The sequence below is a fragment of the Lonchura striata genome, chromosome 1, assembly GCF_050655825.1.
Source record: "Lonchura striata isolate lonStrDom1 chromosome 1, ASM5065582v1, whole genome shotgun sequence".
Classification (NCBI taxonomy): domain Eukaryota; kingdom Metazoa; phylum Chordata; class Aves; order Passeriformes; family Estrildidae; genus Lonchura; species Lonchura striata.
The window spans coordinates 1366377-1388069 of NC_140703.1; the positions used below are offsets into that span (position 1 = coordinate 1366377).

At 39.8% G+C, this 21693-nt stretch overlaps 2 protein-coding genes across 7 annotated transcripts in view; one reads left to right on the forward strand and one right to left on the reverse strand.

The window, feature by feature from the left end:
• The window catches only part of CMSS1 (cms1 ribosomal small subunit homolog), a 217674-nt gene that overhangs the window by 132213 nt on the left and 63768 nt on the right, over positions 1-21693 (reverse strand). The window lies entirely within an intron of this gene.
• Positions 1-21693, forward strand: part of FILIP1L (filamin A interacting protein 1 like) — a 183655-nt gene that overhangs the window by 100787 nt on the left and 61175 nt on the right. For both annotated transcript variants that reach the window (XM_021545501.4, XM_021545499.4), the window contains exons 4-6: positions 5042-5332; positions 7452-7625; positions 14500-14678. In XM_021545501.4, coding sequence (XP_021401176.3) covers positions 5069-5332; positions 7452-7625; positions 14500-14678 — 617 coding nt within the window. In that variant the 5' untranslated portion in view covers positions 5042-5068. The remainder of the gene's footprint in view (positions 1-5041; positions 5333-7451; positions 7626-14499; positions 14679-21693) is intronic.

A 21693-nucleotide genomic window follows, 5' to 3' on the forward strand; every position in this document is an offset into this window, starting at 1 on the left:
CGACATTTCTTCACCAAAAATCTCTCTTGCACTAATCCTTATAAATAATCTACTATTAGTGTCTAATTACAAAATAAGTATGGAACATTTTACTTCAAAAAAAAAGATAAAACAAACCTAAACCCAAGTGAGCATACAGAACAAACACCCAAACCCTATTAATTTCAGAGGCAATTCAGCTAATTGCATAAAATTCCCTTCAACCCTCTATTCCCAGCAGTAGAAAGCTAAAGACAGTCTATGTATTTTACTTTTGATTCCTCCTCAACCTTCTGAACCCATGAAAATATGGGTTCAGAAGGTTGAGGAGGAACCAAATATATTTGGGTTGTGCATCTGCAACTTCAGAGTGCTCCCACTGCAATGAAAGCCTTGGCTTCACACTGTGGCATCCTGGCAGAAGACACCGAGAAGACACCTCAATGAGGACAAATCACCTCAGGCATGTCCATTGTGTCTCAGCTGCTTGCTACAGGAACTGCACACTTGTAATGTGATAAATATACTGTCATCTTCCAAGAGTACCAACAACTTGGCAAAATGTTGGACCACAAACTAGGAGAGCTGAATTCCTGCGGAGGAGAGAAAAGAAGGGTTTAGCAGACATTGTTTCAAATTATTACCAGAGAGAAGGGAAAAAAAAAAAAATCAGTCCATGCCTCAAAGTATTGATTTCTGAGCTGGAAGCTTTGTGGAATCCAGGCCTTCATTTCAAAAGAGATACCCTGTTTTGCCAAAGAAATGTTGTGTGATGCATCAAGGAGCTCAAACTCTTGATTTTCTCATGGATCATCACAAAGAGGTCTATTACCCAACCATCTGAAGAATCCTATTTAAAACAAAATTTGACACCTCTGAACTGGAGTATACATTCCTAACCATATATTCCTAATGTGAAAATTTCAAATTTGTTCAAGGTGAGCATCTTATGCTTTCATGCTGTGCACTGTGAATGTGTGTGCTTTAAGCTGCCAAATATGTGGGCAAACACCACCTAAGACTTAGCAGGAGACAGGCTGAGATCAGTTATTCTACAGAACGGGCTTAACTTCAGCTCAAGGCCACAAAACCAAGATCTAGGCACATGGCACAGGTTCTTTTCTCCTGGCACAAAATCCAGCGGGGAGGGGGAATGTGTGTGTGTTTATCTATATCTATAGATCTGTAGTTTGAGACATTACAAGAATGAAGACCAGATCACAAATTCACATGCCAATAATGAAATGACAGACAAGCAATACAGACAGGTCCTTCAAAAGAACCTGGTCAAAACCTCCCACACAGACTCAGCCTTCTAAAGATTCCTGAAAGCCTGCACATATGCAAAATGGACCTGGGGAGATCTTAGCTACCACACTCACAACATATCCTGCAAAACACAACAGGATTGGAAGGGGGAGGAGGAGGATGCAACAGATGGTGGAAATTTCACAGTACCTTTACTGCAAGCGGAGTACCATGACAACTCTAACATGGTTCAAAAGGCATCTTACTTCTCAGAAGAGGCTCCCTGTAGCCAAGGGATGAGGAATTTGGCTTGTGGTCAGATGAACATAAACCACAACCAGCACAGAAATGACATCCAGTTCTCACACATGCACTTTTCCTCTCTGGAAGTGTTCACATCCTTGGCTGAATCCAGACTTTCTTCCCATCTGAGTTACTGCTGCTCTTGCAGGATCCCCAAGGGCTTCAAAGACCAAACTTTGACAAGATGCTGTGAGTGGGGAAACAGGCTGCTAATTTATTTACTTTCTGCTGCTTGACTTCCTGCAACTCTGCATGCCAACAGATGCATCAGGATACACAGGTAAGCACTCCTGCATCAGTCTTCCCAGAAAAATGGCTTAATCTTGCCATTTTCCTGCCAGGATGGAAACACTTCTCTATCCCAGATTCCCTGAGTGAAGAACCTGTTAAAGGAGTCTCTTTTCACTAAGTGACCATCCTGTGCACCAAAACAGCACAAGGTCTCCAGAGAATGAGAGCACAGGTGAAATGAGGTAGCTGGTCATGGCACAGACCATTCCTCTGAGCAGAACATCCCTCTGGACAGAAGCCACTTCAAACGGTTTTCAGGAAAACACTAACACAGTCTACCCAGAAGGAAGGGCTGTTTTCTTTGGAAGTGGGACAAATCTGCCACAAAGCAATGTATTTCACTTAGGGAAAGAATAAAAGTCCTAAGCACATTCTGTCAGAAGGCACCAGTTCTCAGTGATGCCATCAAATGGCCAGATCCTGGGATTCTAATTATTAAAAAGACTTTTTCATGTTCTACCCCAGTTCAATAGGTGGATTTGCTGGCCTAAAGGTCACACCAGGACTACAGAAGATGAACAAGACAAACCTTCATGGGACCCCTTTTCTTCCTGTCCCAGCCCACACTTATAGTGATGGGCAGAGGATTGCAGACCTCTTTCCAAAAGGCATCATTTGCACTCTCCCCTTACATTGGTATACCAAGCAATCAAATCTCAACTCCTCTTAAAAGTCGGTTTAAATAAATGAACTAAGGAAGAATATGTTAATAAAGCAGGCTACTAATATCAGAGTCCTTGTGCCTCTCATCAGCTACTTTCAAGTACCATTAAAAAAGTGCTTGAAGTATACCTTCAGTATTTCACTTCAACCTCTAAGAATTCACATTAATTGCTTAATTGGAAAAATATTTGCTTTAGCAGATTCAATAGTAGGTGCTGGCATTCAGGAATGTCAGAACAGAATACAAGTAAAGTGTACATAAGTGGTCTCAACAAGAAAAGGAAAAACTCCATCCTGGGATACTGAAAAGATGCCATTCTCCATAGGAGCACAGCCCGTCTGGCAAGTCAGCTGGCCTTCCCAAGGACCAGTGCCTTTGCCAGGGCAATATGGAATGATCTACCTGCTGGCATGGCAAACCTAAAAGGGAGCCACAGCTAACTCTCTGCACCTGTGAAAACTGGGAGCCAAGTGGCCTTGAAGCCAACAACACACATGCACTGCAAGAGTAAATGCAGGGGAAGATATCCTTCTTGGACTGCTTTTCCAGTTTCAGGATTCCCAGGTGCACCCAGTTCCAAAGCTTGAAAAGATATGAGGCTCTTCCTCGTATGCTGATTTCCATTTCCTTCCACAAGAAATGTCATATTGACATTTGTTGTCAGCAAATTTGATAGTAGCTTGCTGTCCAGTTTATACCACTGCTGCAACTTGCATGCATGAAGGGGATTTCTTGGACTATTTATGCCTTTCATAGTGTCCTGTGCTTGTGGTGTCAAAGCCCACAGAAAAGCTCAGAGTACATTCAGGTTACCTGATTGAGCTCACAACTCCTGCATTTGAACTTAAAAGCATAAGCCTTTAACTACACACAAAAGCAAAGTAGGCATCCAGCATCTTACACTCAAAGGAAACCAACAGCCTTCTTCCCAAGTAATAACAATCTGTAAGCAATGGCAAAAGGTGAGTATGCTAACAAACACACCACAGTGAATAAAGAGAATCTGCATTTGACTGAAAAACCAGGATGAACAGCAACTGAAACTAATCATCACCAGCCAACACTGCTGCCAGCCTGCTATGAACAATTCTGGGTTTCCTACATGCACTATAGAAAGCTCCCACCCTAACCTGACATTGTTGATGCTTCACACAACAGTTTCCAGTGCACACTGCCATGCACATCTGACACGCCTTAGTTTTCTGAGACCTAGAGAAACAAGTTTTTCCTATTAATGAGTGCTTGAAATCAGACTAGAAGAGACTTCAACATTATAGAAAATGTCACTTTCCCTTTTGGCAGTGTTTCTGATCAATTCACCCCACTCTCAGACGTCACCCATTATAAACCAAGAGCTACTTCCACCTCCTCTGTTCTTGGCAGAAAAACAACAAAAGGAATCATCCTTAGCACTCAGTGGAAAGTTACTACAGTTAACGAGTGCAGTCACAGAGTTTAAGATTTAGAGTCAGAATCTGGTGGGAGTAGGGGAGGAGGCCCTCAAAGAATTTTATCAGCTACAGCCAAAAAATCATCTTGTGCCTATCACAGACCATAATGATTTTCTGGACTTTTCAGCAATTAGCTTGGCAGTTTAATAAGAAAAGTTGTACCTTATTTGTATTTGGAACATGTTGAATTTCACCTTTGACTCACACGATCAGGCTATTGTTTCCTAGATGGTATCCATGACCACAGTTTTCCAGCAGAGGTGTACTATAATCCATTCATTCCTTAATCTGAGTGGTGATAACCAAAACACAAGTTCCTGAGGCTAATCAATATTTACACAGTGTTAGTAATTTATCTGTAAAGGCATTAGAGTATGTTTCCTTAACAGTAGCACTTCAAAGGGGCCTAGTTAGGATACGTCTCCCTTTCACCAGGTACTAATACCTCTAGGCTGCTGGACTCGAGCACTAAAGAAGTAGCAAGGTTTTATACTGCATGGTTTTAAGAATGGACAAGTCGTAATCTGCAAGGTAGTTTGGTTTTGGTGGTGGTGGTGTTGGGGAGGGAGCATTTACAGTGCTGCTCACTTCTTGCAGTCTGGATGTGTTTGTTGGTCTCTGCATTTTGCCAAACATGGATAATGCAGCCTGAGTGGCTCATAGTAGTGGAGGGCTGCTTTTGTGCTCTCAGAACACAGGCTGGGACACTATTAAAGTGGAATAGAAAGCTCTTCCTAGTGAAAAGCTTCTGCATCTAAATCTGCCTCATCATAATAAGCCTGAAAGGTGAGGTAGGTCTTGTCACAAAATAGGAAATGTGGTTTGCAGTGATGCAAACCCAGCTGGACCCAGCTCTGCTGCTAAAGATGATGCCTTTGAAGTATCAAGGAGGGAATTGTTACTATGGCATAAGACCAGTAAACACTCTCTTCACTACAGACACCCAGTAAGGATCACAGCCCAGTCCTGTTGGTTTGCATAGGGTTGTCAGCTTTTGTCAAATGACAAACAGTCTTGTGAGGAAGGGGAATTACCATTCCGGAGGGAATAACACCCACCATCAATTACAGTAACAGTTAGCTAAAACAACTACTTTTCTCCCCAGTTTCCTTCAGCTTCAGAGATATAAAGCATGCATTCCAGAAGCAGCAGCACCGAAAGCCCAACCAGACCAAAGCTGAGGCAGCCAAGGGCAAAAGACCACCACCAAGAAGAGGCTGGTTACAGTGGGAAAGAAAATGCACAAACACGGCAGAAACAGAAGGATGATGTAGCCAGCACCATCCTGAGAAGTCCAAAGGCAGAGAAAAAACAGAAAAGCTCTGCCAAGAAAAGAGAGGATCTCTCTCGTGATGACTTGCTATTCCTTCTCAGTGTCCTCGAGGGTGAATTACAGGTAATGTATTGTCCTACTTTATATTCCAAATTAAAAGACACTCTGCCCTCCACCCCCATTCCCCCCTCCACCATACACATATGCTGTTTTTATGTTAAGAAAACACCTTACACAGTCTGATACAGGACAAATATGAACTGCAGCATACAAAACCACCCCAAAATTACAGCTATTATAGCTATCACACAGGAAACATCCTCTTTATACGACAAGTAACTCTCAAAGCACACGACTCATAAAACTTTCTAGTTGTGTTCCCCCATTCTAAATATCTTGAATACAAAGTATTTGTCATTGTATGGTTGGAGAACATATTACAGACCTTTAAGATATTTTACTTAATTATGTCTTATCCTCCCACTCCTATGAAGCCATGAGCTTTACTCTCTATTAAACAGTATGTGTCACTTCACAAGAAGTAACTCCTAGGAAAATCGAAATAGCCATTTTATTTCCCATAATACAAAGCAAAAGTGTTACATGCCACTTAGTCCACAAATTTTAAGAGAGAGCATTTTTCTACCTAGAAAAGGAACCCATCTGTCAAGTGGTAAATGATGCTTAACCTGGTCAAACATAACTTCGGGAAGTGGGAACCAGATTTCCAGTGAGCAGGGAAAATACTTCTGTGGCAGGATTATTGCACAGAAGCAGTGACTCTAAAACTACTCACAGGCAGAGAAAAAAGCAAACTGGCCAAAGTGGCCTAAATGGGTGTAACACATGGTATCAGAGTTTATTACCTAGACAGTACCTGGGTGGTTCTATTCTTAACGTGTTGTGCATTTTTATATAATAATACAGATGTGCTGAACAGAACACACATGTGATAGGAATAGTTAATAGCTGCACCAATCTTTGAGGGTAGATCCAAAGCAAACTTCTACTCATGGTTTTATTATCCAAACAGAACAATTTCCATGTTTGCAAAACATTTCTCTCCTGCCCACTTGGTCGTTCTTAATTTAGGTTAACATTCAGATGTCACAACTTTTTCTATAATTATTTATATTATACACACACTCTTCATTACATGTGTATAAAAATAAAAAATAAAAATATACATATATACACTCTTCAATTATTAAGGTTTACAGCTGGAATAGGGAAATGAGAAACTGGAAAACAATGAGCCTGACATGAACATTTTAAATCAGATCTGAAATTTAAAAGGAAGCAGCACTAGAATGGAAAAGATAGGAAGTCATCTTTTATCCCTTATTTTCCACCTCCTGTAATGCCAAGTCAAATCGCTGAAGATCAGCTGTCAATTCAATCATAATTAAGTTTCTAATGTAGATGTCATCCTTTTCCAAACTGCAGAATATTCAAAGTGTACAAGGACCATTCTTCTATTTTTTTCTGCTAAGGATTAGAAATAGATTCTTTTATATTTTAACATTTGTTTAAACGGTCATAAATGGGGATACAGAAGTCTTCCAGCCAAAAGGAGTCAGACTAGAAGTGTTACCCTGCCCTGGTGTATCCTTCTCTCTGATTTCCTTCCTTCCTACTTTATCCTTCTAGGATTAGCACGTACTTGTTTTTAACTGAGACGATTGCAGAGCACGGATGTTTGAGACAGTTCATGCAGTTTGTATCACTGCACCGGAGGCAGGGGGAAACCTTCTTCACCAGAGGATATGGAGAGGGGGAAAAAACCCAAGAGGCACACAGCTGTAGTGGGTTTAAACTGCAGGAGTCATCTACACCCAAGACATACAGAATGTACAACACTTTCAGCTTTCAAGAAACATCCCACCATCCTGCACCAACAAGACAATTTCTAATACCACAAGCCAAACGTTGCCCGAAACTTTGTCTTGTGAATGCTAAACATTCGTCCAGAAACAGCAAAATGATCTAATCATTAAAGAAGTACTTAAGCTTTGATAAAGGGTCTGCAGATCCTGGAGTTTATGTTGAATTAATAAAATACAAAGACCAATACTTCCCTCATGCTTTTTGACTGTCTTCACATTACTGACTGTTTTGGAGCACTTTACATACACAGTGTTATTTCAGAAGTTTTTCAGTTTTCTTAATCAAAATCAGAAAGCTAACCTGTAAATACATATATACAGTTAACAAGATAATGCCTTAATTTTTGTTTCTGCAGGCTCAAGATGAAGTTATAGGAGTACTTAAGGCTGAAAAAATTGACTTAGCTTTGCTTGAAGCACAGTACGGCTTCGTTACTCCCAAGAAGGTGTTAGAGGCACTCCAGCGAGATGCTATTCAAACAAAGGCTGAGCCATGGCAAGAAGATGTCTATGAAAAGCCTATGGGAGAGGTAAGAATGAGCAACTGACACAACCATAGTTCCCACCAATTCAACAGTGAATCTCAGCCACTGCTGGGGAAGGAGGCAAAGGAGCTCTAAACCTGGAACGGAACATGAGTGTGAGAGCAGGACAAAGCCCAGGGTCCAGCTGGGACCTGGATCTAATGATCCTCACTTACACTGCAGACTGGGGCTTACACACCAACAGACAGGACTTTGTCTAACTCAAACCATCCTCTTGTTCTTTCCTTTTCCCTTTCTGTTACCCACATTCCAAGCCCACACAAGAGAAGCCTTGACACTGGTCCATGGAGGCCCATCTTACCAGTCATTGCAGTAGCAGTGACACAGCTGGGCACCTCTGCATGTCCCTGCTCCCATCAGCTCGGGAGCAGTCATGGGGGTACCTGCTTGGTCTGAAGAGTTCCTATAATGAGCTGGCATTAGAAACTTCATCCAGGCAGAAATCTAATATTCTCATGTTATACCTAAGTAACCTTTAGTTTAATTACACTGCAGCAGCAGCTGCCATACTTTCTGAACAATGTTACCTGATTAATTTCTGCCCTGCAATGCAAATCACTGGATATTAAAACACCTTCACATCAGATTGTGGTTTTTTAATCCCAGGTAGTTGCCTCCAATTTAACATACTGCTCAGTATAGATAAACATCACAAAATGAAAGTAGAAATTATTAATAAAATTCTTCTATCAAGTGTTTTCCAAGTTCTTTCAACAGAAATGTACCTAAGGATACAGAGATCATTCCAGACAAAATTATCTCAGGCAAAAGGTCAGCTCTCATTTCAGAAGCTCAAAGGTTAAAATCTCTGGATATAACCCGAAACAGATAAAGTTCATCTGCAAAGCTTAATTTACTTTAGAACATTGTGGTATTATGTCACAGAAACTTTGAGCACAAATGGAAATGATTTGAGGAGAAGTCCAAAACAGTTTGAAAACATAAACTCAGTCTGTTACTCTACATAAGTTTATACACTCTTTCCTTCTTACATTTAATGGCAGAGAAATCATTTCTAGCACCACTGGATTTGGCAATTTCAAGGGACAAAGGTAAATATCCCGACAGCAACTGAAAGGGTAGAAGGACCACTGCCACTTCTTGGTCTTGGAAAACCAAAGAATGCTGTAATAGGCAGGCATTCCACAATTTCAGTTTCAAAATCCCCCTGAATTATGTCAGAATCCATTCTGTTGTTTTTCTGGTTGTTTTTTTTTTTATTATTTATTTATTTTATTTTTAAAACACATATAAATTCCACAGGAGAGGTGGAACCAGCCATCAAGTCCAGGAACAGAGCATTTAAATTCCCCCCTTTGCTACTAGGACAACGTGCTTTTGTATCTGCATGTGCATCTCACCCTGAAGAGTTCTGCCTGGTGGCTCTGAACACAGAGAATCTTCCTAAAACTCAAGTGAAATTACAATTAATTTCAGAAGTCAACTGTAAGATTTCCATTTCTTTACCGTTCTCTCACAATTCTCTTACCTACTCTAAACATAAAGTTTCTTGGCAAATTTGATTAAGAATGTAGTGGGAAAATTTGGTGACTGGACAACTTTACTCAATGGGAACAAGATTCACAGGTGAAGTGATGTAGAAAGCAGGTTTTTTCAATCAAACTTGCTCTACAGCTATTTCTTCCTGCAACATAAAAAATGTCAGATAAGATTACTGTTAGCACTCACATTTGAGGGCCACAAAAGATATTAGACTATGATTTTGGTTTTGTTTCAGACTCAAAGGCCTGAAAAGGTTTTCCATTTCTGCATGGTCTATAAATTTAGAAGTAGTCAGTTTTTGTGAAAAAAAATCTGTCTTCAGATAAATTACCACTTCTCTTAAATAGACAATGAAGAGTATTCAACATTCTAGGAAATGCAGAATAAGAATATAAGAATTATTTTCCCTGATTCCAAAATAAACAATGTTTTTTTAAAGGAATAAAAAAAATCAGAGATGGTAATGTAGGATATGAGAGATAAAGATGAAGTCACTGCAGAATTTGTGGTGTCTTTTTCTCTTCTTTTCATCGCATCAGAAAGCAGATTCTGGTTTCTAATTTTCCCAATTAATACAGGCAAAGATAAAAAAAATCATGTGCCTCACTGTTTGAAATGGAACATACCTCCTACCACTTTGAGAGCTCCTCTAAAAGAAGTAAATGAGAGGAAAGCCTGTATTTTGCATCCATCAAGGATAATTAAAAATTGAATCAATTTTTGGAATGCCATTGTGAATCTCCTTGGGGAAAGATGCACCCTCATCAGTATTTTAACTAAGTCTATCTCACTGTGTGCTCACAACATCTGGTAAGTGTTGGTCAGAACTTTCCAAGGAGCACAGCTGTAGGGCATCAATAAGTCAGTCAAAGGAGGAGACTGACACAACAGAGCTGACAAGGTGGCACTCAGGAGAAGACCACCAACATATCTGCATGGAAATTTGGCTCAACCAGAGTTGAAAAAGCCAAGGGAAGAAGTGCTCCCAAAATCTCTGGTAATCCTAAACTCAGGATTACACATTTATAAACAATGACTGTGAGGATATTATTAACAGGAATAATATTACACTGAACTTAGGATAAAATATGTAACTACTCTGGATTTTCTTCTGGCACACCACCAAACACAAAACAATCCAAAAAGAGAAAGATGAACAGTTCAGTTCTGACGTAATGGGTATGAAATACACCATCCTAGTTTGACTTCAGTCAAGAGTTAGTGGCAAAATGTAGTTAAACTATTATATTCATGTGAATTTTTAGCTTGCTCAACTATTCACAGTTACATGAGGCTATGCCTCTGATTTTCCATTGTATTGTACAGCGTGTTCAAGTATTAATCTAGCAAAAAGCCCATATGGTTAGCAAGAACAAAACAACAAATCACTTAATTAAGATTTTATCACTTTAATTTTCAACAGAAGACATTTATACTGCTGCTTATTAGTCCTCTGTGGTTTTTAGCTAAGAACTGGGCGGGCTGAGTAAACTTGTGTGCATGCAAATAAATGGGTATTTCTGCATGGGCAGACGCAGCATTTGGCCAGAGAATCGGAGGAGCCCGGGGCTGCTGGAGACGCTTCTGGCGAGTCTCACAGCAGCAGGGTTCACATGGCTTCTCTCTCCTGTCTGCTGGACACGTGGGAGTCAGCCACAAGGTCTCGCAGGGAAAATGCAAGAGGTGAACTTGCTGCCAAGGGAGGTGCCCTCACCTTGCAGAGGCCACATCATTTTCTCAACAATCCCCGCGGAGTGCAGCCGCCCGGCCACGGCGCTGCTCGGCGTGGCTGGCCAGGGCGGGCAGGGTGTGCTGCACAGGGACAAGTGTCACAGCCAAATGCCATTGCCACTGACTGCACAGCTCACCTGCAGACCTCAGGTGCTGTGGGACTGCTGTCTCTCCAGCTGCCTCCTTTATGACCCGCCCGTACCAGGAGACAGCCCCAGCGCTTCTTCCCTTCCTCCCAAGCTCACCTTGCTCCCAGCCACAAATGCTCACAGCAGAAATTATTTGACAACATGCTTAAAAGAAACAGAAGTGCATCTTCTAGCCCCAGCAACAGGAGAAAACTGCAACATGCAAACTGTTTTAATACAGCAACTTATACTTTTCTTACTCTTTCATGTGAGCAGGTCTCCCCAAGACACTACTATTCTTTTTCCCACTTAAAATTCTTTGTTCCAAATCCCTGCCTTGAATACACACCTCACCCATCCCAAATACCAGTTTGTAATCCAAACTGTTGTAATCTCAACAGTGACAAATGTGCTACTGTGAGGTGTAAAGTACGGAGAGCTGCAAAACAAAAACCTGGAATTAATAACTTTTATTTTTGCATACATGCTACTTAGATTTCTGCTTGAATTAACCTCTTGTAGCCATTCAACAAATACTCCAGAACATATAAATAATACAGAACATATAAAACCCTCCTGGCAGGTCCCACATCCTTTATACCAAACAGTGCAAGAAGCAGGACTATTTTATACTTGGTTAATGCTGCTTGGCCGATGACTAGCCCTCATCTCAGTCAAGCATTTATACATGTTTGGAACCAGGATCATCTCATTCATGATCAGCCTGTAGCCAGAAATGTCAGTGATTTCTTACGACAGCAATTTACATATCCCCTGAGATCTTTACATATACTTTCAAGTGGTGGTTCAATCCAATGCTCTTACTTTCTTAACCCCACCCATGCAGCTGCCTGACCTCACACTGAGGCTGAGAGCAGGAGGCACTCAGCTGATACTCAGCTCAGATCAATTTAATCAAAACAGAGCCATAGTTGCAAGCAGCACTGCATCAGAACCTAGTCAAAACTCGGGAGCCAGATTGCTTTCTGACAACAGTGTATATTCACCTGACAGCATCATCTTTAAAAAGACAAGGATTAGAAACTTAGGTGATGGCATTTCATGCATCTGTAATTCCTGTTCCAAAAACTCCTCTGAAATCTTGGGTGGTGGGGTGGGGGAAAGGCTGATAAAACATCCTTCTGACAAATTAGATGCTAAACAAAAGATTTAAATTTTTAAAATTTCTACTTCTGGTGAAATAAAGGGAGAGCGTGAAGAAATTAAGGTCAGGTTTTCCTCAACCTGACCTTTTAAGGCAATCCAGTTTTCAACTGCTTTAAAAGATATAGAAAGCACAGCCAAAAGATTCCTGTATAAGGCAACTCTTGCTTACTAAGAGAGATTGCGTATGCAAGGGTTTAGGTAAGAAATGTGTTTCCAGGGGAGGTCCTGCTTCAGGATCATGATTTCAGAAAGCAGTCACCTTGCTAGGGTAAAGCATACAAATGACCAGTGAACAACATTAAAAAACCCTTAATGATCTGCTGTAAGAGCACCACAAAATAGCACCAAAACAAATAAACAGAGGTTTCTTTGTATTTCTTGATCATTCATGAAACAAGCTCAGCTATGTTACAACAGAAAATGACCTAAGTAGAAAGTGCAGGAAGTTTTTAAAAATCGTTCACATGATAGACTAAATCATCTTCAAAGCCTTGTCAATAGCTCCTTTTTCTTCATTCACAGCAGCGTCAACAAAAGGTTAACAATTATTTAGGAGGAACATAAGAGAATACATATAGCTTTAAAAGAAGCTGAGATAAGCAGAGGAAGACTTGAAAACCTAAGCAGAAATTGATTATATCCTCACTCATTCAAGAAAGTCATGTTCAGGCATTCCAGCTCTCCCTGTCATCATTTCTATAGGCCAAACTGTGAATAAACATGAGGAAAAGATAATTAATCATAGTCCCTGGAATTAAATTGTCAAAAACAAGCAGTGGCCCTAAGAATCTGAAACCCCAGTGTTTCTTGTGGCACATAGAATTCCTTGTGGGGGGAACATCAGAGAACCAGAACCAGCTTTGCTTCCCACACTGCCCATCTGTCAAGTTTTTCCTATTAATAGAGTGAAACACTACAATCAGACTGACCTACTCGAATAGACTGTGGTTAGAAGGAGGCGCTGGGCTGTGAGCTCAAAGTTTCTCTTTGCCAAAAAGGACACAAGGATTCCTACGCTGACCTGATGAGGGAGGCACTCTGCAAAGGGGAACAAGCAGGGAACAAAGTGGCTCACAAATACAGACTCTTCCCACATCTTCTGATGGCTCCAGTGATCCTCCCTGAAACTTCAACTAGATCAGTAATGCCCAAGGAGAAAAACCACTCATGGCTACACACTTGCACAACTCAGTCACATCCTGAACTCAAAATTCTAACAGAATCTTCAGAATCACAGTTTTCTCTAAGTTTGTGGAGTTATTTTAAAAGCATAAGTCTACTGAACAGTAATGCCAATACCTCCGTGGTTTAGAAAAAATTAAAGATTATTGCCAAAAGTGAAAATAGATTATTTGTATTCAAATATCACTATATAGTAATATCTAGAAAAATTGCAAAATTTTCACTGAAAGGGTGGTCAAGCATTGGAATGGGCTGCCCAGGGAGGTGGTGGAGTCACCATCCCTGAAAGTGTTCAAGAAATCACTGGGCATGGCACTTAGTGCTGTGGTTATTTGGCATGATGGTGTTGGGTCAAAATTTTGACTTGATGATTTTGGAGGTCTTTTCCAACCTTAATGTTTCTCTGATCACGTGTTAAACAGAAATCCTTGAGGAAGGGAGGGGGAAACTTTATGTTCAAACTGTGCTATAAAGGTGCCACCTGAAAGATAAAGACCTCAACAAAACGTGCAATCTGAGGAACATAACAGGAAATATCACCATTAAAACACAATACTTCCAACTATTAAAAATTCAGCACTTAGTTATTCCAGAAACCCAGAGCCATGCTCAGAGTAAGAACAAGAGACAGGATTGTTTTGCATTCTTGGCACACCATGCATTTAAAGTGAAACCAGAAAACTGCTTTTTGATCTACCTCTACCTCACAAAAGCAATTTAATGCTCTTATTTCCTAGGCAGCTATATGTGAGGCAGCTATTTCTACTCAACCAAAAGTCAGTCATCCACTGTGTGAAGCACTGGACAATGCTTCTTCTGCCAAGACATCTGGTTCTCTACCACAGTGATCAAGGAGAAAAGCACAACCCTGGGAACAGTAACTGTTAATTAGTTTAAAAAAAATGAGGATCACTCATGGCAGGAGAAGGAAAGGAAGATGACTGAGGGTCTTGAAAAACAGTACCTTTGTTTTTCTAATTTTCTGTGATTAGACTGACAGAATTAAACTGATACCCGATGACCTCCCTACTAGGCTTATTATTATTATATTATTATTATTAAGCTGCTCTCAAAATTATTTTAGTAATGAAAGCCCAAGAAAGCAGAAGTTTCAAAATACTTCAGGAGTTTTTTCCTTCTTTTTGCAGCTTGATAAAGTTGTAGAGAAACAGAAAGAAGTTCACAGAAGAATGCTGGAACAACTTGTAATGGTGGAAAAAGCACACAGACAGACACTGCATGAACTAGAGGAAGAAAAGAGGAAGCACAGCAAATATATGGAAAAAAGCGATGAGTTTACAAACCTACTGGAACAAGAATGTGAAAGGTAAGGTTACCTCTTACCATTGTACTAAGAATATGTAGAATTTAACACAGCATCTAAGGATCTCTCTGCTTTATTTTGCATCCCCTTAAAATCAGACATATTTGTGTGATTGTATTTTGAGAGTTCAGCTGGGTAAACATAACTAATGACTTCTAACAAACAATTATGTCTACATCTCCATCAGCCAGCAAGGTAGGTCAAACAGTTCTTCAGCACTGTTGCAGAATGCCAAGGATGTTACACTGCAAGGAATACAGGGAGACATCCAGGTGCAGGACATTATAACAACAGGAAGCAGGTGAACCTTTCAGTGTGCTTTAGAAGCTCAGTACACTCTGCAGTATGGAAGGAACAGGAGACCTCATCAGACATGCAGCCTTCCACAGCACAAGAAAAAGACATGAGGATAAAGTAGGTAGTTGGACAAAACATAGAAATACACAGAGAGGAAGCAAAGGCAGAGGATAATTTCCAGAAAGCTTTGAAGGTAAGAATGACAAAGGTTTCATAACAGAGTTGGCATAAAACCCATGAAACAGCTTTATTTTTTAAGAGTAACCTAAAAGTGCCACAGCTTGTTTTAAGCACAGCGTTACAATTTCAATACCAATCCTCAGAAGAATTAAAAATTTAATGTAATTTACTGTCTTTAAAAGAAGCCACTTTATACGGTGCCTTCTTTGAATCCGCAATAAAACCGAACACATTGTAAGGAAAAAAATATCAAAGAACATTTCCTATTCCCTGTATAGCTAGCCCAGAAGATAGGAGAATATTGTCTCAGTTTCCTTTCGCTGAGGAGCAGATGGAAATGTTTGGGTGTGAGAACGTCCAGCCCATTCTAAACTGCCATTAAGCACAGCTAATTCTTCCTTTGCCTGGCCTGTGTAACACGCGGCCGCACTGCCATCGCAGCTCCACAGGCCGGCCAAGAAAATGCTTTGCTCCTCAGGAAAATGTGCACAGATGCCGCAGGCGTAGGCACACGGAGAAAAGCACGTACTAGGAGCTGCTCTTGGGAATCATCATCAATCAGGAACCAAACCCTGAGATCAAGGGAAGTTTTCATCTCTGCTGTCTTCTCCTCAAAATATGACACATTCATCTCAGAGGCAGAGCTAGACAACCCCACTTGCTAAGACTAGCAAACTGTTACATCAGACAACGTGTTCACACCATGAAAAACTGCACAGAGGGAAAGACTAAGCATTGGAGTCATTAATTTCTTTTCAAACAGGACAGAAATTGCATTAAAATTCTCTTTCCTGCCCATCTCTATATCACTCTATCCCTTCCCCTCTGCCCCACCTCTGTTACCATTCCCAAGAAGACTGTAAAGCATTTACCACTATTGTCTGCTACTTTTAGTCAAGCTGCCTGGAAAATGGTGGGAAGAGAGGGAATGCTGAGATGCTTAAAGAGCCCTGAGAGGATATAATAATAGCTTTCAGATTAAGTCTCTTTTTTTTTTTTTTTTTTTGAGGATGTATTTTATGTGGAAAACCTTAAAGGGATGTGATGTCACTTACTGAGCTGATTCCAAATTGTTTGCCAAGTAATGTCACCATCAAGATCTCCACACAGTTGCCTGCCATACCAGAAAAAAAAAAAAAGAAAAGAAAAACCCAACAACAAAAGAACCCACAAGCAAAAAAACTCACCAACTTAAGACACAGCTTGCCCTACATGAGCCTACCTGACATAGCAAAGTGACCTCTTCTTCCACTTGAAAATGCTTACCCCAATTTACATTTTCTAAAATGCAAACTTTGCATTTGGATTAAGAACAAATAATACTCTATAAAAAGTTTCACACAAAAAGCAATGACATGAATTTTTGCTTACCCCAGTACAAGTAAAAAAAAAAAAAGCAGGAAGGATTCACCAATGAACTTACTTTTCTTTTTTAGCCAGAAGCAATATCCTCTTCTATATGATGGATATACAGCATTCCAAACAGTATTTCAGGTTCAAAGCAAAATCCCTGACTTTCAATTAGCCAAAGACGTGCCTTGCTTTTATCAAAGAGCAAGATACAGTTCATGCTAAAGATATCCTTGGAGGGTATGCAATGTATACAAGCCAAAGAAGGTACACGAATAATATGTGACCATGATCAAAAGGAAAAAAACTTAGATATTATGAGACAGTGATGCCGAGATTCTGAAAACTACTTCTTATGGCAAGATTAAAGAAATCATTAGTTTAGACTCAGATCCAAGTCTTACAAACTGTTCTGGATATATCTTCAAATAAGGCAGAAAGAAAGCACTTCCTCTCTCTTGCCTGTGTGCTCAGAAAAATAGAACTGAAGAATTTTTAAATTAAAATTTCAGTCATGAATTTATCAGATGATCATGTTTTACATAAACTAGAGAACCCTTCATCTCTACGGCCTTTGTATTGCCTTATGTCCTTTATGGATGGCATCTCTCATTGAAAGAGTTAATGCTTGGATTGTGCAAAATATGAGAGTATTTGATGACTCAATAAAAGCTCTTCACTTTAACCATTCAAGAATTGGACTTTACAGTAAGGCAACAAGACTGTCCTCAGCAACAGACATTTACCAGCAAACAAATAAAACTATGCTAGTGTCATTGTAATGATTCATCTTCAGTCACACTTTTAAAGCATGGAGCCACAAGCCTGACAAATTCCTAGCATATGAGGAAAAGTTTTGTGGAGAAAAAGAGGCCAATGGAAAAGTGGATAGGTCTTTCCTGCACTTCAACATCAATGATTCTCTGTGTGTGCGCAGACCAGACAGGAACACCAAGACAACAACATATGCATGGTGGTGTAGCAGACCAAGTCAACTAGAGTCCAGAAGGGCAAAATTGGTTTTGTTGATGGAGCTTAAAGAAACAGCAGCACCAAATTTCAGAGAAATGCAAAAAATAATAAAGCCAAAAGCTGGATACACAGACAACTAGTGCACCTGAAGAATCATCCCATAAAAGCTATTGGCCTTGTTTAGAAGCTCTTACATTTCCTGGGGCTGGAAGGTGGAGAGGAGGATTAGAGACTATGAAGAATACTTACTTCAGATTCTAATTCAGAGTCCATTGTATCTTCCCTGAGGATGTATGCATTTGTCCAAAATCACTTATCCACATTCTATATTTTTGCAGCACAGTTATATAAAAAATGCTGCTGGTTTAGAAAACATTTTACAAGGGTAAAATATGAAACTAAAATGTTTTCCAGATATGCATGTTCAGTTTGAAAACATATGCCATATGTATACAAGTATTTATGCATATACATAGTACTCTCCACCCCACACAAAAAAAAAATAAACAAAAGAGCAAAATAGTAGAATGTTTGGCACTTACACAGTCCTTTTCCACTGCATATCTCAAGAAGCTTTAAATATTATCTAAGGACAGTTATTCCCCATTTTCCATTTACTGAAAGAAAATAAAGGTATGAGGAAAATAAATCAATCACAGTACCTGAGAGTTAAACTGGATGAAAGGGAGAAACGTCCCAATGTACAGGTGTGTTCCACCTTCAAACTTTCTGTATTCTGTACCGACTCTCAACGATACAAAAGGGCAAAGCTTTATTATGAAGATACACCTGTTAAGAGGTCAATGTTATTCAAAAGGACAGGAGAAAAAAAAAGGAGTTCACTAATAGGTAATGTAAATACATTTTTAGAGGTAGTTATAATAAATTTTGCTCACAGAATTCAAATATTAGCACAGAACTCTACAGTTCAGTATAGAAGGAATTAATAAAATCTTAAGGTCAAGGATCATCTACTAATAGGAGGGTTTTTCCCATGAAACCTAATCTGCGAAGTCTCACACCTGTAGTCTTTCTCATCTAACAAAACTGTACAAAACAGTGCTTTTTGCTCCAGCTGCTGCCACCCTCAAGGTCAGTCAGTTAACAGAGCAACCTATCGAGTGGCTTCTGCACCGTGTTCAAGCAAAAGCTTAATAATAGCTCTTTCTTCTGGCAAAGCTCTGAACTTAATCCATCTTCACTTTCCCTGATAATCTGGCTGCCTTGGGCACAAATGAGCTTTCAGCTCTTACCCACACAGTTTCTGTGACTGCAGCCTGGGCTCATTTATCTGAGTGTTCCACAGTACCACTCTGTTCACGGCACTCCATAGGTTTTATTCTTTATGTCTTTTCTTCATCCATTCACTCTCTGTGCTCCTCCTCACAGAAACTCAAAGTCAGGCATCATCTCTATAATGATGATTCAAGTGTACACCAAAAAAACAACAAACCTCACCATATGAGCAACCTGTCATCATTCCCAACTTCATAAGAACAGAAGGGAAATCAGTCTTTTAGCCCTCTGCTTTTGCCTTCATCCTTACAACTCTCTAATACCTCCATTCTTAAAACCGGGGTAGCTGCTGGTCACAGCCTGTTGTACCTAGCACATTTTTACCTGAGCTTTCCTACATTTAAGTCTCACTAATTCTTGTTCGTAGCACCTCCAAGAAAAATAAATATTAAAAAACAAAGGAACAAACAAGCCAAACACACACATCCAAATAAGCCAAACATATCTTTCTGTACTTCCAAATAATTAAAAAAATTTCCAGGCCCCTACTTTAAAAATACTTTTTGATCATTTCCACATTAGCTATTTCAGCCTTCACTGTATCTTCCCTGGAAGCACACTCAGTAGTGAATTAAGACTACAGATTTTCTCTCGTGTACCTTCTTCCATTCTAATGCAATGTTATTACATGGACTAAGCATCACACTAGAACTGTACCAAAATTAAATGAGATTACAAGACTGCTCAGGGTTTGAGTTGGTAAGAAAGTTAATTTCATGAAACCGAGAGCTCTAGGCAAAGTGGTTTGGGTTTATTTTAAAGTGTCAGATGAAAGTAATTGCTACCCACAATAGATCAAGTAAATAGTGCTTGATATTCAGGACAGGATATCAAGGAAAGAAGGAACCATTTTAACTAAAATGTGAAGTGTATTAGTTGCTAGTATAACATTGCTATGCTTTAATTCAAACACATTTACACATTGGATTAGCAATATTTTCCATGTCTAGCTCTGGAAAATTCAATATTCTGGGAGAATTAGTATAATTAATATTTGCTATTTTTCTTAATGAAGCCAATTAAATATTATAAGAAGTAGGATTTTATCTTTGCAGAGAGCTGCAGTAAAAATAAACACTGTCAACTTATTTATTCTACACGTGTTACCAGCGGTTTTTAATTTCATGCACACTGAACTATTGTTGTAGATTGCATTGTACTCAAATGCAATCATTTCCTTTTAGCTTTCTGGCAATGAGTTATATGTATTACATATGCTGGAGACTATGTCTTGCAAGTTGTGAAATGGATGCCAGATCTGTGCACATTTGACCTTTTTCATGGGTATCTTGTGTTCTGTAGGTGAATAAGAAAGACCCACCACAAGCACAACATCAGCATTCCTATTCTACATTACACTCCAATGGGACAGTCCCACTAATAACAGCACTGAGGCACGAAGAGAGGCTCGAGGAAGTGATGTACACAGATGAATGACCTCATGCTCGTATGCGCAAAACTATGTACTGTTGCACTACATAACTTTCAACAGATGTTGTGAAATCAAATCTTTGACACAATTCAAGGATTCAAAGATGCTTACAACAGCCTTTGTGCATGATGAAAGATAAAAATACTTCATCTTAGAGCAAATAAATAGAATTTAGGGTTAAGATGCCAAAACTGTCAAACAAGATCACATTATGTTTTTTCAATGCAAAATTCCAAGAATAAATACAAAGAGGGCTCAATGTTAATGTAACTGAGAAATTCTCTCTAGATTGGTGGTGCAATTCAAAATTATTCCACCTACTATCATTAGCAAGGAGATGTGAGATCAAGATGACAAACGTTTCTCATGCAACTCCACTGATGTTGGTGGAATGACACAGACAAACTCATATTTAGATATTTTTAAAATTCTGAGCACACAACGCGTCTGTTCGCTGTTTCAGGCACACTATACTATTAGCAACCAATACTAGCACTGCACACTTTGGGAGGATGAAGAGGGTACAATGAATAACCTTAGCCAAGGAAAGAGATGCTCATTGCCTTCCCTGCAAAAGGACATAAATTCTGAAAGGGACAGCTGTGGAAAGCCACCCTTTCCCAGCACGGTGGTGGCCCTGGTCAGTACTTTTAACCCTCGTGTCAGAACTCAAGGGGAGGGATGACCTCTCAGCATAGTCACGGCTCTTGTAAATCAACACCTACACGGTGACCCGCGTGGGCGATGAAGCACACGCCACATCTGCTCATGGGCAGGCACTGCCTCAGTCATGGGCACTCGCTCCAGCCAATTCACATTTCCAAATAAGACTGAGGGCACGGCTCCGTGTGCGGCACAGCACAACAAGCCTAATCACAAGCAACAATAGAGACACATGACTGTACCAAGACCTGTGACCAAAAAAAGACAGGGTGCACTTCTGATTCATTGCAGGGTGGGGCTGTGAGAGAAGGATAAACTGGCACAGGATTTTGTAACTGTAACTTTGAAAAGCAAACACACAACAGTGGACAGACAGAAAAATCCCTACATCATTCTCCATGACAGAAAACTTGACACTCTCATAATTTTCCAAGAAAAGCCATTGCTATGGGAAAATATGTTCTCTGGTTTGAATGTGGAGGAGGAGAAATCTCAATGAAGTTAAGATCTTTCTCGTGGCAGAAAAATTTAAGTGACTTACATGTGCTATAATTAGTTTCATATCTTAAAAACAGGCAGGAGAAAATGGCCATGAGAACTCAGAATGCAGGTCACACATCAGTTACCAAGACTTGTGATCTAAACTCAACCAAGTTTCCCATGGCATGCTGTGAGCTTCAATGCATTTATGCCCAGCTAAAAAACCTTTGAGTATTATATACACATATATGAGAGAACCATGCATGGGAGACTGCAACAATTTAAGAAAAATGTTTCGGCCTCAGTCTCTGTGCTGAGACAATAATTTTAAACAGAGAATAAATAAAA